General features: G+C 49.8%; 3 protein-coding genes across 3 annotated transcripts; all 3 read right to left on the bottom strand.

Annotated features, from left to right (window-relative positions):
- Nucleotides 1-504: 504 nt before the first annotated feature.
- FFUJ_12162 (uncharacterized protein) lies at nucleotides 505-1,662 on the bottom strand (the record flags this gene model as incomplete). Its single annotated transcript, XM_023581735.1, has 1 exon — nucleotides 505-1,662. One exon carries the CDS (start codon nucleotides 1,660-1,662, stop codon nucleotides 505-507), a length of 1,158 nt encoding a protein of 385 aa, XP_023434387.1.
- A 2,066-nt stretch (nucleotides 1,663-3,728) lies between these two features.
- FFUJ_12161 (uncharacterized protein) lies at nucleotides 3,729-5,582 on the bottom strand (the record flags this gene model as incomplete). The annotated part of the gene is made up of 1 exon (XM_023581734.1): nucleotides 3,729-5,582. One exon carries the CDS (start codon nucleotides 5,580-5,582, stop codon nucleotides 3,729-3,731), a length of 1,854 nt encoding a protein of 617 aa, XP_023434386.1.
- Nucleotides 5,583-11,789: 6,207 nt separating this feature from the next.
- FFUJ_12160 (related to endonuclease/exonuclease/phosphatase family protein) lies at nucleotides 11,790-12,686 on the bottom strand (the record flags this gene model as incomplete). The annotated part of the gene is made up of 1 exon (XM_023581733.1): nucleotides 11,790-12,686. The coding sequence occupies one exon, from the start codon at nucleotides 12,684-12,686 to the stop codon at nucleotides 11,790-11,792; it is 897 nt and encodes a 298-aa protein (XP_023434385.1).
- Nucleotides 12,687-14,149: the final 1,463 nt, after the last annotated feature.

Raw genomic sequence — 14,149 nt, 5'->3', positions numbered from 1 at the left:
CTACAATCCTGACATTATTCTTAAATAATATCCCAAGTATCTGAAACATGGACTGCTTATGGAAGGTAGTAGCATGTTTAGGGAGCCATGTGAGACATTGAACGATAGTTTCATTATTCGCCCTTTTTAGTCAAAGTAAACAAGTTGTTGCAAAGTCGAGATCATAACCTTGGCAACTATTATGGCTGAAACCTCCTCAGTTTAATGCCCCGAATACCTTGGCATTAATGATACGTCAACTTATATCTACACGTTCACGACCATGACTTCATTTTCATGCAAGCGAGAGCATCATGTTTATTCAGTGCATTGCCTATCTCATATTCTAACAATCTCAACATATCAATTCATGTCCATGAGAAACCGTTGCCATGCCTATTTACATTAACGTTATACATCTACATGCACGCAGTGGACCCAACCCAAGCCCGAAGCAAGAAAATCGCATTTTACCTTATAGACCATTCAAGACTTTCGTCATACCCATATCACGTCAACTTTAATTTAACACTCCTCTCCTCGTCCCCGTCGATATTCTCTCTGCGCTCTTCGTGCCCGTCTCTCCTCCCTGGCCCTCTCCCTTTCAAGCTCCCTCAGCTCAGGCATCGGGTGGTGATAACTCTTGGTACCCAGGTCGCCACTATCGTCTGTGGTACGGGTCACCTGTGATCCGTCGAGGAGACTCTCGCTGACCTGGCTGTCGGCGCGGGTATAGCTCTCAGCACGCTGATAACTGAAATCGCGACGGGCTGCCCGGCCAGCTTCACGAAGACGACGGGCCTCGGCGCGCATGCGCTCTGCCTCACGGTTCTCCCGACGATCAGCGGTAGAGTAGACCTTGCGGATGCCGCCAGTGGCCTTGGTAGGTGTGGCTGTAGGAGTGGTCTGACGGTCAGAAAGAAGGTTTGTTGAGACGTTAGATTCAGTGCCGGGGTTGGTAGAGCCGTCCCATTCGGAACCTTCACTCTCCTTGTTCAGTCCACCGACGCGGGCTGGTCTTTCATGGCGATAGCTGCGGAGTTCCTTTTTGGCTGCAAGTTCGGCTTCCTCATCTTCAACGCCCGCTTCACCAACGTGACGGTTGGTCTTCTTGCCCTTCTTCGCACGCTCACGGTCTCGCTTTTCTTGCTTGCGGCGTCGCTTCTCACGTGCACCAATGTCGCTTGCTCCAGCTGTGATACCGGTAAGTGTTGTGCTCTCTGTGACTACAGTCGTGTTGTCGTCGTCCACGTCCTTGTATACACTGCCACCACCGAGGTTTGTTGGCCGAGTTGCGTTTGAGAGAATAGTGCCGTTAGGCCCGGTGCGCCGAAGAACCGTAGATTTGTAGTCATCCCAATCTGTTTCCTTGAATTGGAAGCCACCGTTCTTTGCCCAGAAGAAAAACCAGATACCGGTACACACGAACGCCACACCGATCAGAGCAAAAAGGAAGAAGAAACCGGCATTGCTGATGTCGTGAGGGTCGAACGAGCCTGATTCAGGCTCGACTGATGGTTTGTGTCTATCGTTCTTGTCGTCGTCTTTATCATCTCGAGCTAGCAGCACTTTACTGCCCTCCAACAAATGTCCCGAGAGTGTGGAAAAGGCCTCGGCAGCACGAGGGGCGTGCTGTGTGATTGAAGATGCACTGCGCAATGAGCGGATAATAGCGGGTGCCATGATGGAATGGAGTAGTAGAATGAAGAGGTCTCAGTCGAGTATGGTTTTGCGCAAGCTAGGCTCAGGGTGCTGTAGCCCAGCCGAGCTCAATCGTAAATGAGACCAAGCAGTTGACGTGAGTATTCTTGATGTATCAATCGAATGAGTGTGGTAAGTAATGGTTATCGTTAAATGAGCCGTGTAGTGTTGATTATGGAAATAGTGTGTTTTCTCAGACAATGAGAGAGAAATAATGGTGAGAGAAAGTGTTGCGTGGCTCACGCTGGGCGATGGTGCTTGGTTAACCCAGAAACGAGGCCTGTAAAGTGCGTGGCTGGGATACGCAGCGGGTGGTTGGGCAGCCTCAACGTGCGCGTCAGAATGCTTGCAACGCTCTCAAAGCTTGATACAAACATGAAATAAGGCAATAATCTTGAAAGATATCGAATCAGGGCTCCAATGATTTCCTTCTCAAGTTTGGAACAGTTTCAATAGCTTTTCTTTCGATCTCATCACCAGAATCCAGCCACAATCTTCAAATGACGTCGAAAGTAAACAATGCTCGATCGCTGACTGGGCAACCTCGCACAGAAAGCCCATTTAGTCATCAACCAATAACAGCTGTCCACGACTTTAATGTTCCAGATTTGCAATGCACACGCCCCCTTCGAGTTTTATTCGTGCATCTTGAGAATGGAACTGACGAGCTCTATTTTAGCCCGCATGAAGAGAAGATTCTAGGCAGTAGCGCCGGCCTTTGTGAGACAGCTATTGTCCCTACCTAAGGTTTGCATTAAGCACTCTGTTCAAATTTGACAGTGGAATGCCACTAGGCTACATATTTGAGACCTGACGGACCATGTTTGATTCCGACCCCTGAGACAGTGTCTGCAACTGCACTGCTCACGTTTGCATGAATATCTCGGGCGCTTACACCGGACGAAAGCTGTTCTGGGGCGGTGAATAATCTACACATACTACAGATCGCCAGTTTCTTATGCACAAACCCAGACACCTGAGACAGGAGAAAAAGGGACGGCCAACAACATGCTTCCATTGTTATGCTATGGTTAAACTCAATCATATCCACCCACCCAGTCTTTGTCTTGTTACTCTCTCAGTCTCTCCATTCCAAAACAATATCTTCCGTTTCGACCAAGATCCTTCAGCCGAAGATCTTGTCACAGGTCACCATTTAATGTCTCGGAACAAGTAGAGAAGCCAAACATGCATGTCATGCTGGTTGTAACATAAGATTATTCTCTGCCGGGCAGCAGATAGAGGCGCGAACCTCGTTTGCCCGTACAATCTATCGTTCTGATGACAAGGGTCCAATGGTAGTCCCAGCCAAGTCTCAAATTCCTCCTCTTACACCATGCTCAACAATGCAATACACAAGCCAAATCCGTAACCCATCCACAGGTATCTCCTACTGATCAGATCGCAGCAAAAAGGGGTGCAGACAAACAATGGAAAATCGTCTAGTCCCAGTCCAATCAAGGCCAATCCACTTCAACATGAATCTACACCCTGTAGGTAGCAAAGACCTGGCATCGGAAAAATACACTTCGGTTCAAAGCCACCACAAGGTAAAGACATATGTTCGTTGTGGACATACTGGTGCCCTTCCACTACGACAAACCAAACTCCAAAATATCCCATCTGGGCGTACATGATTTGCGAATGAAAAAGTTGAGCTTTCAGTAGCGCTGTTGGTACTGGTACCTCGAGGTAGGAGAGCCGGGCTGGTAACTCAGCTGAACCATCAACTGGATGCTTCCACCATCACCGCTTTTGGGGTATCAACTTTCTGCCACGAAGCCAACGGGAGGGTCTGATTCAAGAATACAGGGAGCTCAGTGTATGAATTCAACTCTGAGCTCAAGACCGCACCTTGAATGTAACCAAAACGTCCACCGGAATGCTCATCGATGGCCAAGATTCAAGATTATAGGCGAAACGCTGCCCATCCCGTAGACATTTGTATGCAGGAAATAAGAAATAAGAAATAGATATAGTTCAAAAAACAAAAATGCATAACGCGCTTATCATCAACTTTGTCATCTCTCATAAGAAAAAAAAAATCATCAGTAAATGTAGTCGTCCATGGCAAAGGACGGATCATATGGTGCATGGTTTCCAGAATATCCACGATGATGTGAGTCAGAACGACTGGGGGTGTGTGGTCGGTAAGGGAGAGCCTTCTGTTCTACTCGGCTGCGGACATCTTCAAGCTGGTAGTAACTGCTAGCACGGTCGCTGCCAACTCTAGAGCTGCCGGTAGGTCTTGAAAATGTGATCTCGCCTCCATCGCCGCACTCAATCTCAGCACCCGACACTCGCACGACAGCCGAGCCTGACACTTTGATCGTGACATTGTCAGTGTCGCTTGAAGAAGAACGAGTGAGACCAGTGGTGTTGCTTCGCTTATACTCGCTATCATCATGGCTGCCGCTACTTCGACTGCTCCCGCCGCCAAGCCGAGGGTTGCTAGCTTTGCGTAGGGTTTCAGCAGTCAATGGCATGGCGGGACCGCCATTGATGTCGTCCTGGTATCGCATGGCGTCCAGGTACTTATCCTCATCCAAACTGACACCTCCACCACCAAGTGAACGATCTTCGTAGTAGGAATCTCGTCGAGTTCGGGCAGGCACAATGTCGATTCCACGCTGTTCATATGCAACAGAGCCTCGTCGAGTGCGAGCGGGTACAAGATCAGCACCATGATGCTCATAGGCGACAGAACTGCGTCGAGTACGGGCCAAAGCTGTACGACGATCGAAATTGGCTTCAGGAGAGTCCGCAAAAAGGCCGGGACTGTCATTGTAGTCTTCATCGTCATAGCCTTGATCAACGAACCCAACGCGGCTACGACCCGAAGGCGGTGGCCGCGAGGGAGTCCTCGTCTTTTGCCTTGTCAATGACTGAGGAGGGGGGCGGAATGGAGTGGTTGGAGGAGGCATCGCAGACTTGGGTCGTGGGATGCTGTCAGGAGGAGGCATACGCCGGCGATCCTCGTCATTCTGTTGAGGCCTCTTGGAGCGAGAGGCACGTCTAATGAGACGGGGATCAGGCTGTTCCTCCTCCTCAAAGTCATCCTGAGGATACCCAACGTTTGATGGTGAAGGCTGCTGTTGACGGAAACCCATGGATGAAGCTGGCCGCTCAAAACGGTTTCTGAGGTGGGCGCTGGCCTGCTGCGAAGGCATATCAAAGAACCCAGGTGTTCCAGCACCTGGGCCAGGCGAAGGCGGAACGCCGACCACTGAGGGAGACTGTCCTCCAGGGAAGTAAGGTGGTGGCGGGAATGATCCGACGGGGAAAGAAGGTTGAGAAGCTTGGGCATGGTGCCAGCCAGCATTGGAAATTGGGGGAGCGGTTTGTCCAGGGTAATAGCTATGAGGTCGAGTCTGAGCACGGGGGCGCATGCCAGAGACGGCAGGCTGCTGGACACCGTAACAGGAGGGATCCTCGACACGACCTCGGCGATATTGTTGAACAACAGGCTCAGTCTTGGTGTGAGTAAGTGATGTTGGGCGAGGTCTTCTCACAGGCTTGGGCTCACGTTCCTTGGGTGGTTTGGCTTCGGCTCGGACCCTCCGTTGTTGCTGCTCAGCAGCTTCCTTCTGCTTGCGCTCTTTACGACGTCGATCTTTGTCGCGCTGTTCGCGAGCTTCACGTTCGTAGTCTCGGCGGGGACGCTCTTCCCTGCGAGGGGGCTCTTCATCAGAGAGCCCTTCACTGGGAGGAGAAACGTGTCGCCTGCTGGAATATCTCCTGGTTTCACCTCGAGACTTTCCTGTGTTGGGACGTTCCTTAGGTGGACTAGCGGGGCCAGGAGCTTCAGAGACAGCATAGCGACGGGTGGATTGGATGCCCTCGAGGACAGAGCTGCCGGAATCCTCCTCGGCATCCTCGACGTAGCAGACGTGGTTGGACATGGTGTAGTTAGAAGATCGGAGAAACTTGAGAGCGAATTCGGCTCGAAAAAGAGTCAATTCGATGAGGGGGTTCCACGGGATCGAACAGGGACCACGCTAGGTGGGACGGCACAGTGAATGGATGAGATCGCAACTCCAGGCGGTGAGAGCGCCAGTGGCGTTGATGTTGATGGTATCTGCGATCGCGAACGCAATGCTTTAACGTCCCCTTTCGTGAAACCTAACAAGCGACATGTGAAGGAAGTCGAATTCGTTGACCAAGACAGCTGCAGCCGAAAAAAGTCGTGAGTAAAATGTCGCTGGTGAGTTGGATACAGAAGGCGGTGACGATAGTGGCATACACCAGGGCGCTTTTCGATGGAGACGCTAGTAGCGACGGATATGTAATGTTCGATGATTGGTAGATGCTGGTGCTATAATGTTGATCGAGGAGAATATAATGCTCGACTGGAAGCGAGAGCAGAGCGAGGAGGAATCGAAGAAATATGTTTGTTTTAAAAAGACAATATATCAAACTGTCGTGGGAGAAAGACAAGACAAGAAGGAGGGGAGGAGGGGGGAGAAGCGATGGGCATGGATGGACGGGATGGTCTGTTTTTAATAAAAGTGCCCAGGTGGTGGTAATTTCAGGGCCTGGGGGGGTTCAGCATTTTCTGAAGCAGACCTACCTCGGAGTGTGGGGGGTGTGTAGGTATTCAGATCCATCTGTTACCGGTAGTTTTAGTTGTAATGTAGCACTATTACCGCCCAGGGCGGACAAGCAGCCACAGGACGTTGTGGCCGTTGACGTTTTGATAGAATGAGCCAGTGATGAGAGGCTATTTGATTTAAGCCCAACGAGGAGTCATGTGGACAACACGAATTGGATCGTACCATGGACGACTCGACACCTCGAGCTTGAGGTGATAGAAAACTCTACACAATTGACAGAGAAGGAGGAGGGAAATGAGAAAGAATGAGAGAGCGCAGGTGTGTGGATGGGCGTGTGAGTAAACCCACCTCAAGGTGCGACTCTAGAGGAAGCAAGGGAGGATCTCGTCAGTGAAAAGGGAGGGGTGGCTCTACACCACGGGACGATGGACGATCAATCAAGCGACTCAACGCTGGAGCCAGCACAGCAATGGAACTGCACACTGCAGTCAGTCAAATCAAATCAAATCAACCACGTCAAGTCGCTGAGAGCAATGACGAAGGCACTGACACAAAAGCAGAACAAGACGCAGATAGAGATTGGTTGTCGTCTGTTTTTACTCGTCCGTTTTACCCAAAATATCTTGATTCATCAGCACCAGAAAAAGTCAGCCAGTGAGACAGAGACAGACGCAGACACTCGCTCGCTCGCTCACTCGACCCTCGTTCATCCAGCAACGGATCACTACGTGCACTATTATTAACACAGCAGCCACAAACATAGACATCCGTCCGTTCGTTCATGCTTCCCGCCTCTTGCTTCCCGACTCATGTACGGATAGTGAGTGTCAATGACTCCTGAATGCGCTGTATTGTATTCGTCAGCATCTTTGTCTCTCACTCACCATGGACACTTCAGAGGTGGCAGGGGAGCCTTGAGGTGAGGGTCTCTCGCTCCGGCCCGCCTCACTCAATGCGTTGGCAGTTGGCATTTTCTCCTGCTCAGCTAAGCAACATAGTTGCCCCAGATTCTCTTTTCCACTCCAAATTCCCGTCTACCATTCCCTTCTGAATATTGAAAAACTCAAAATACCATGGAAAACAATCATGCCAGAAATTGAAGAGGTGGGGGTGGCTACTGTATTCAAACCCAGGGTCCTCACTTTTGCTGTTGTGCTTTGCTGGTCGTGGTGCTGAATGGAATGGATTATGGAGCCATCCCGCTCACGGCCACCAACAAGCAAGCGAGCTGGATGATGGAGTTTTCACTATCCGTAAGCTTCGAGTCACTCTCAAGACTAGGTATGCTGGGGTATGCCTGTATTGATTCAACGGCCAAAACGATTGTCAGTCGATATGGTCTTTCGGATGGAAAATCTCTTCTTTCTAGTCTTGCCGATTATTCTTAGCCGTTTATATGATCACGATATTGAAACTACAAGCGCATTATCGATGATGGCCAAAGGTGACCAGCCACCAAGCCCCCAAGATCTGGCTCATTTTCACCGACTTCAGCCATCAATTCAGAACAATCCATGTCAGGATTACACATGGATCCTGTTAACTCATTGAATTGTCATGTGAGTTGTCCCAAATTGAGAAACATTCGCGATACAAAAAACCAGCAAACAATCGATAAGCCATACACATACTCATCATCAAGTGAGGCGGTTAATCACTGGCTCGCTGTCGATAAAAGCTGCCCGCTAACTTAGACGCTTTCCAATCCCGAATCCTAGCGACCCAGAAACCCGACCCAGCCCTCGCCGCCGAGAATGGATCTGATCTGTCGACACGACCCCAGATGGTGCCCTGAAAGCCCGCATTTGAGGGATTGTTGAGAGACTTTCCAGCGGGCCTGGGTGTTATCTTACAGGGAATGCCTTTGCATGACTGGCGCCAGTCCCAAGCAGTCAGGCCCAACTGTGGATCTTGTTCAGAGCCTTTGATCCAACGATTCTTTTCGAATCTTCCTCGCCTTCGCTGTCTGCCAGTCACCAACGATATCCGGTGCCAAAACCCGCATTACACACCTGAACGAGGCTGATGACACACCCCTCCCAGAAGAAGAAGAGAAGGATTGTGGGTCGCCCTCGAGGAATTGTAGTTTCTTACCAGTGAACAGAACTGCTTTGAATGCTGCGCTCGGCACTGTAATGGCCATGTTGAGATAAATCACGGCTGGCTACAGATTTTGCTCCATCCAATACCTCGAGGGAACAAGAAGAAGCGTAACAGGTTTGTTCGCCGTTAGATGGACCGTTCCCGATAGGTGACAGGTAAATGACAGGCCTGAATCTCAACCGCTCTTCTAGGCAGATCGGGCTTGTGCACACATGGCACAAGGGCTCGACGAGGTAGGACAAGATACACAGAGTAGGATAGCCATGCCGAGCTCGCCAAACGGCTGTGCCTCTGCGAAGTCAATCATGAATATTGAACCCTCGTACTACAGAGCTGAGAGACGCCTGATTATCCTCAAGAGGCGCGTAAAACGCCATCACGATTTCTCATGTCTCCGTTGATCTACGCCTCCACCAAAGTGCCGTGTTTAGCCCGCCTCCGGAGCCTTCTTCACCTTCGTGCCTAACTGGGCGTAGACCTTTGCCCAAGCTGGCTCAACTCCTTTGCTCGGGTACCAACAATGAACCCGATCTACACCAAGTTAATGCCAGACGTGAGTGCAGCGCGGGGTACACGTGGGATATCGAAGCACCGCTGCTAAGCCTGGTCGTGACAAGCTGTCTACCATCCATGTCTGGGGCTTGTGACTGGTTGTCGCGATTGAATTGAGGCTCCGAGCTTGGCCGTCTAAGTTTTGAGGTTATTGTAAAGTTGACTCATAGCAGGAGCAAGAATGTGCTTTGTTTACTTGCGACAGTGCCTCTTCATTTCTTTAGGATTCCTCCTCAGAAGATAAAGAAAGAAATTGCTCAAGTGTGCTGTCACTTGTTTCATCGCGCTTGCGGCGCTGACGCTTCTATTTGACAGGTGCAATAGGTAGATAGCTTTGCCGCAATGACCATCCATGCTTGATGCTTGCACGGGCCCGGTGCCCAACCTCCAGCGGCCATATACAATGGCCTCGGAGTCTTTCCATGACCAAGTTCGGGCGGTTAGTCCCGCGCTCGGCGATGCTGCCGCCAATTCATCCCCTGCTGATTTCTGGCGATCCGGTCCAGCCTCCGTTCAAGCATCGTGTCGCACGATTCGTCACGGCATGAATACGTGTCCAACACAGCTTCCTGTCCGGCTTGGAATTGGTGGGTCTACTTCCGAGCCCGGAGTGAGCGACTCCACTCTCTCCGGCTTCACCTCCTTGTCCTTCCGCGCCCAGGCCGGAGATTGGCCTCCGCTTTCTCCGTCCTACCATCGACGAACAACAGGCACAAGATTGCTTCAAACATGTCATGTGAGTTGTTTTTGTTTCATACTCAACCCTAAATTCGGACGGTGGCTTCGAGAACAACAACACGTCCATGCAATTGTGACTCCGTCGCCATTTATGCTGTATCCGATTACCAAGCAGCCAGCGCTGTAGGGCAACTTACATCGAGGAATTCTAATACCGTAGTGATCGGTGACATCTCTATCAGCTGACTTCGATGAGTCGCAATCGAGGAGGAACACGCTTAATTCTTATTCGATCTACCTGTCTAACAATCGATATCTGTCGTCTCTGTCCACGCCCCTGCACGGCCATCACCTTGCACCCTCTAACCTCATGCTTACCCTTTCCTTTGCACATTCGCCCACCAACTTTCCCTGCCGATGTCTCGGATTTTAGACCACGATGCAATATTCGGTCAACTCGAGGTAGTTGATTGGCTTCTTGTCTGCTTAAACATGCCACGCTGACAGTTTGTGTTTCCCAAGATCTCTGGAACTGCTACGAGCTCGCTGCTGTGTTGCCCTCGCTCTGTCTTGACAGGCACAAAGACGATTAAGCATCTCCAGTTGTGAATTGCCGGGTTTGAAGCTGCTGCTCGCTAAGCCAGACGGGGATGCCTTTCAGCCAGGGTTCTCTCGGATGGCTTGCCTTGGCTTTTAGATTGTGTGGGGATAGGCTAGACGTGCATCCAAGGCATTGACGCAGCTCTACAGGGCCGTCAGCCGGCATGATTAGTTCACGATTCCGGCCATTCACTGAGGTTATGTCTAATCATGTGTGGTTACCATCAAAATATGCGTTTATGAATGCGGCTCCCGGTGGCCAGTTGAGACAGTTCTGTACAGATCATGTGGAAGCAACTTGACAGGTAGCGTATCGTGAATCTCAAGGCATCTCGTATACTGATGACTACCAGTTCTCCGTTTTCTCAACGAGTCAGACTAGTTCTGAACAACATTGGGTAGTGCAACTATATTAGTATTGTTGTTATGGATGACAAGCATACTTGCAACCATCAAAGGCACAGGCATCTGGTGCTAGAGCTCGGCCAGGTCTTCCTAGTATCTTATTCCTGGGGCCGCGTATAACGGCTCGCCTTGAATATCTTCAAGAACACACTTGAGACAACAATAGCTCCTTGTGGTTGCATATCGCTGCATGAAATCCCAGGTTGCATAGCACCGCTTGAAGATCAGTGGAGGCGACCGCTTCTTTGCCAAATCTACTGTTTTCGACTTGTGATCAAGTTAGTACACTCAGAGAACGACGGTATCTATCGTGTCCCCGAACTCAACCGTCGGTGCTGCTAGCCATCACAACGTGAAGTTGGAGAGCGCCCCAAACCCCTCTTCTCCTCCACCATCTTCCACACACCGCTTTTTGCGTTTTGCCCCTCAATCAATGCAAACATGGGGACCATATTCGTTTTTGCCGAGCAGAGCCTCATCTTCCGAAGGTTCCCATCTCGGACATGGCTCATTGGCATGGTGTCTCGCCCAGGCAGCCAGCCACGGTTACGTTGTTATGTCATTGATAGGTCGGTTTCCGAAGTTCGGCCAAGAAGATGTAAGTCTGCGATAGCGAGATGCGTATTACTCGCCGAGTTGCTATCTGTGCTTGGTGATGATCAACACCGTGATATCTATGGTTATGCATGTTTCCCGTTCTGCTAGCTTGCATGGCACTGCGGTTGAAAGGATGAATGTGAGAACGGGTAGCTACCCAATCGTATCAGCTGCAGTCGATGCAGTGGCTCTGCGATCGATGGCGTGGGATTCGAATGGTGGTGCTCCATCTCGTCATACATTGAGGGCGAGTTGCATGCTCACGGTGGCTGTTGACGGGCTTGTATAGCCGCTAGAGAATTGATGTGCAAAGATAACAGTCGAGGGCTCTTCATCCGACTATCAGTAATCAGATATGTTTCAAGTGTCTGTCAAATACCAAACTACAACGTGGGACACTTCTTAGTGTATGAGTATTCCAAAGACCACGACAACGGTGCTCAACTAATGTTTTGTTGGCATGTATGCAGTGAAGCCAGCGCCACAGCATCCTCATCAAACAAACATACATGCACCATAACGAAGTATTTAGCTATTAACACTCTGTAATTGTCTGAAGAAGCATATGTCAACTTATCACAGACTGCACTCACGTTGGGCACAGTACCACCCTGTGCCCGATCAAACCACAATGTCAATGTCTGACACGACAGGTCGGTGATCGGAAACACGAACGCCATCATCAAATACATTCGCTAGAACCCCAAAAGTCTTGACATGAGCTGTTCTCGGCTCTTGGATGAACAGGAAGTCGATACGCGAGGGTTCCCACCCCTCCCCGAAGCTCGTGTACGTCGTTTCGTTGCCGTAATGTTTATGCTTGGGCACCAGGTCCGACACGTCAGAGATGCCTGACCCAGACGCCGTGATTGTCTTGTACGCGCCATCCTCGGGCTCGCTGTTGAAGTCGCCGCCGATGAGTACGGCTGACGCCTTCTTGTCACCTGCTTGGCCCCATTCTTTGGCGAACTTGATGAGCAGCTCAGCACTGTGTTGGCGGGCCTTGACGCCGATGTGGTCGAAATGCGTGCTGAATACTACGACACGGGTACCCGTGACTCGGTGTTCGAATTCCCCCATCGTGACAATCCGGTTCAGGACTGCATCCCAACCGCGAGAGGGCTTCTCGGGTGTCTTGCTCAGCCATCGGACCTCTTTGCGTATGTTCTTCCATACATCGTTGCGATAGAAAATAGGAGAAAACTCTCCGTCCTCGGGTTTCTCTCCGCGTCCACGGCCAACATGTCTCCAATGAGAGCCCAGATCCTCCTGGATCTCGTTGACCTGGTGGTTGAGACATTCCTGGAGGCAAATGAAGGGGCTCTCATGGCCGGCGGTGACGAAGTTCAATTGATTGATGAGTTTGGGCCGGCGCACATTCCAGGGTTTCTCATTATGTTCACGATTGTTTGTTGCGTAACGAACGTTGAAGGTGAGGATACGCAGAGGCATTCTCTGGTGCTTGTTGAGGACTTCCATTCTCAGAGATGCGGTCGAGGGAATGTCGAGTTGAGTCATTGTGGGGTTTACAGTGATGATATTGGATGGAGGCTTATTAAGAAGTGTTACTCGTTCAGGAATCGAGGGAAAGATACGTGATATCTAGGAGTTTTAGGCCTGGGAGGACAAAGACGAAGCTGTCGCGATACTGAATGTTTACCATGAGCGTCGTAAGTCGGGTCCGAGCGGACCTATCCAATGAGGTCATCACGTGGGGATACGTGCTGCGATAGGCATGGCGTCTACAGATAGTCCGTATTTACCCCAGATTTGATGCCGCAGGGGTCCACAGCCACCAATTCTTCTGTCACTGATATTAAGCTTGGTGCGTTGATGTTTTCAAACCATGGCCATACTCTGGCCCCTCTTTTTTCTTTTCTTTTTCCCCCGAGGTTCTATATCATTCTTCTTCGATTTGCGACCTTTCATTAGCCAATACCTCTCCTTTCTGTGGCTAAATCGGACTTGCTAATGGAGATTGGAGGACTGCACTCCATAAAAGGAAAATCATCCAGTGCACTCAGGGTTATACAATTACAATATTTTTTAGCATGCTTGGTTCTATCGAATCTCGAGGGGAGTTCGGTGTGGGTCACCGTAAATCGGACAACACGCGAGTGTTGCTCGGGGAGCATGAGGCTATCGTTTTCCCTCATTATGTATATTAGGTTGTTCGCGTATAGGTAACCTTGTGTCAAATCTCAATGGTATCGCCAAAGTGTCACAGTAATACAGTGACATTTAACCAGGCACTTCCAATATTGTGCCCTCATTTCACTTGACCTCGGTGTCAAATACTTGAAAGGAACGGCGATTGATGTACGAATCATGGCCGATGTTACAAAAGCAACCTTCATGTAAAAGGTTTGCAAAAGCTTCTCGAAAAAGTACCTAAATCATCTGGCCATATCACGGTAACCAATTTTATTGTATAAGCAGTAATTCTTAACATAGGGAGAAGTTATCTTGTAAGGCTAGCCTCGTCAGACGAATCATTGGTAGCATCACCATCATTTTTATTGTGTCCTGTTATTTACTATTCGGCATGTCTGCTTCACAAGGCGCATACAAAACTCAGCACTTTGACTTATTCAATGGCCTACTGTGATTCATTATTGGTCGATACGGTGAAATGTTTGTATGGTCCAGTGTTGTGTGATGAAAAGCGTAAAGCTGGATACAGTACGCATCCATACATGAATGACACATCCAAAAACTGACCATTTGGATGGAAATGCAACATCTATTCAGCGTTGTGCTCTTATAATACAAGCAGATCTGTCTATAACTGTTGAATAGGACTTACGATAATCACTCAAGCTCGATGACCTGTCGTTGTCTTGAAGATCACCACCCTATACTAACCTCGTGGGCTTTGGCTTCATCGCGATCATGGCACATGAACTCCATGACCACATCTTAACAGTCCATCATACTAATATGACCGCTAAATAGCCATTTGCTCAGAACTTATAGCTTTT

The sequence above is a fragment of the Fusarium fujikuroi genome, chromosome FFUJ_chr08 (genome assembly GCF_900079805.1).
Source record: "Fusarium fujikuroi IMI 58289 draft genome, chromosome FFUJ_chr08".
NCBI lineage: Eukaryota > Fungi > Ascomycota > Sordariomycetes > Hypocreales > Nectriaceae > Fusarium > Fusarium fujikuroi.
This window is presented reverse-complemented; position numbering and strand designations above follow the sequence as displayed.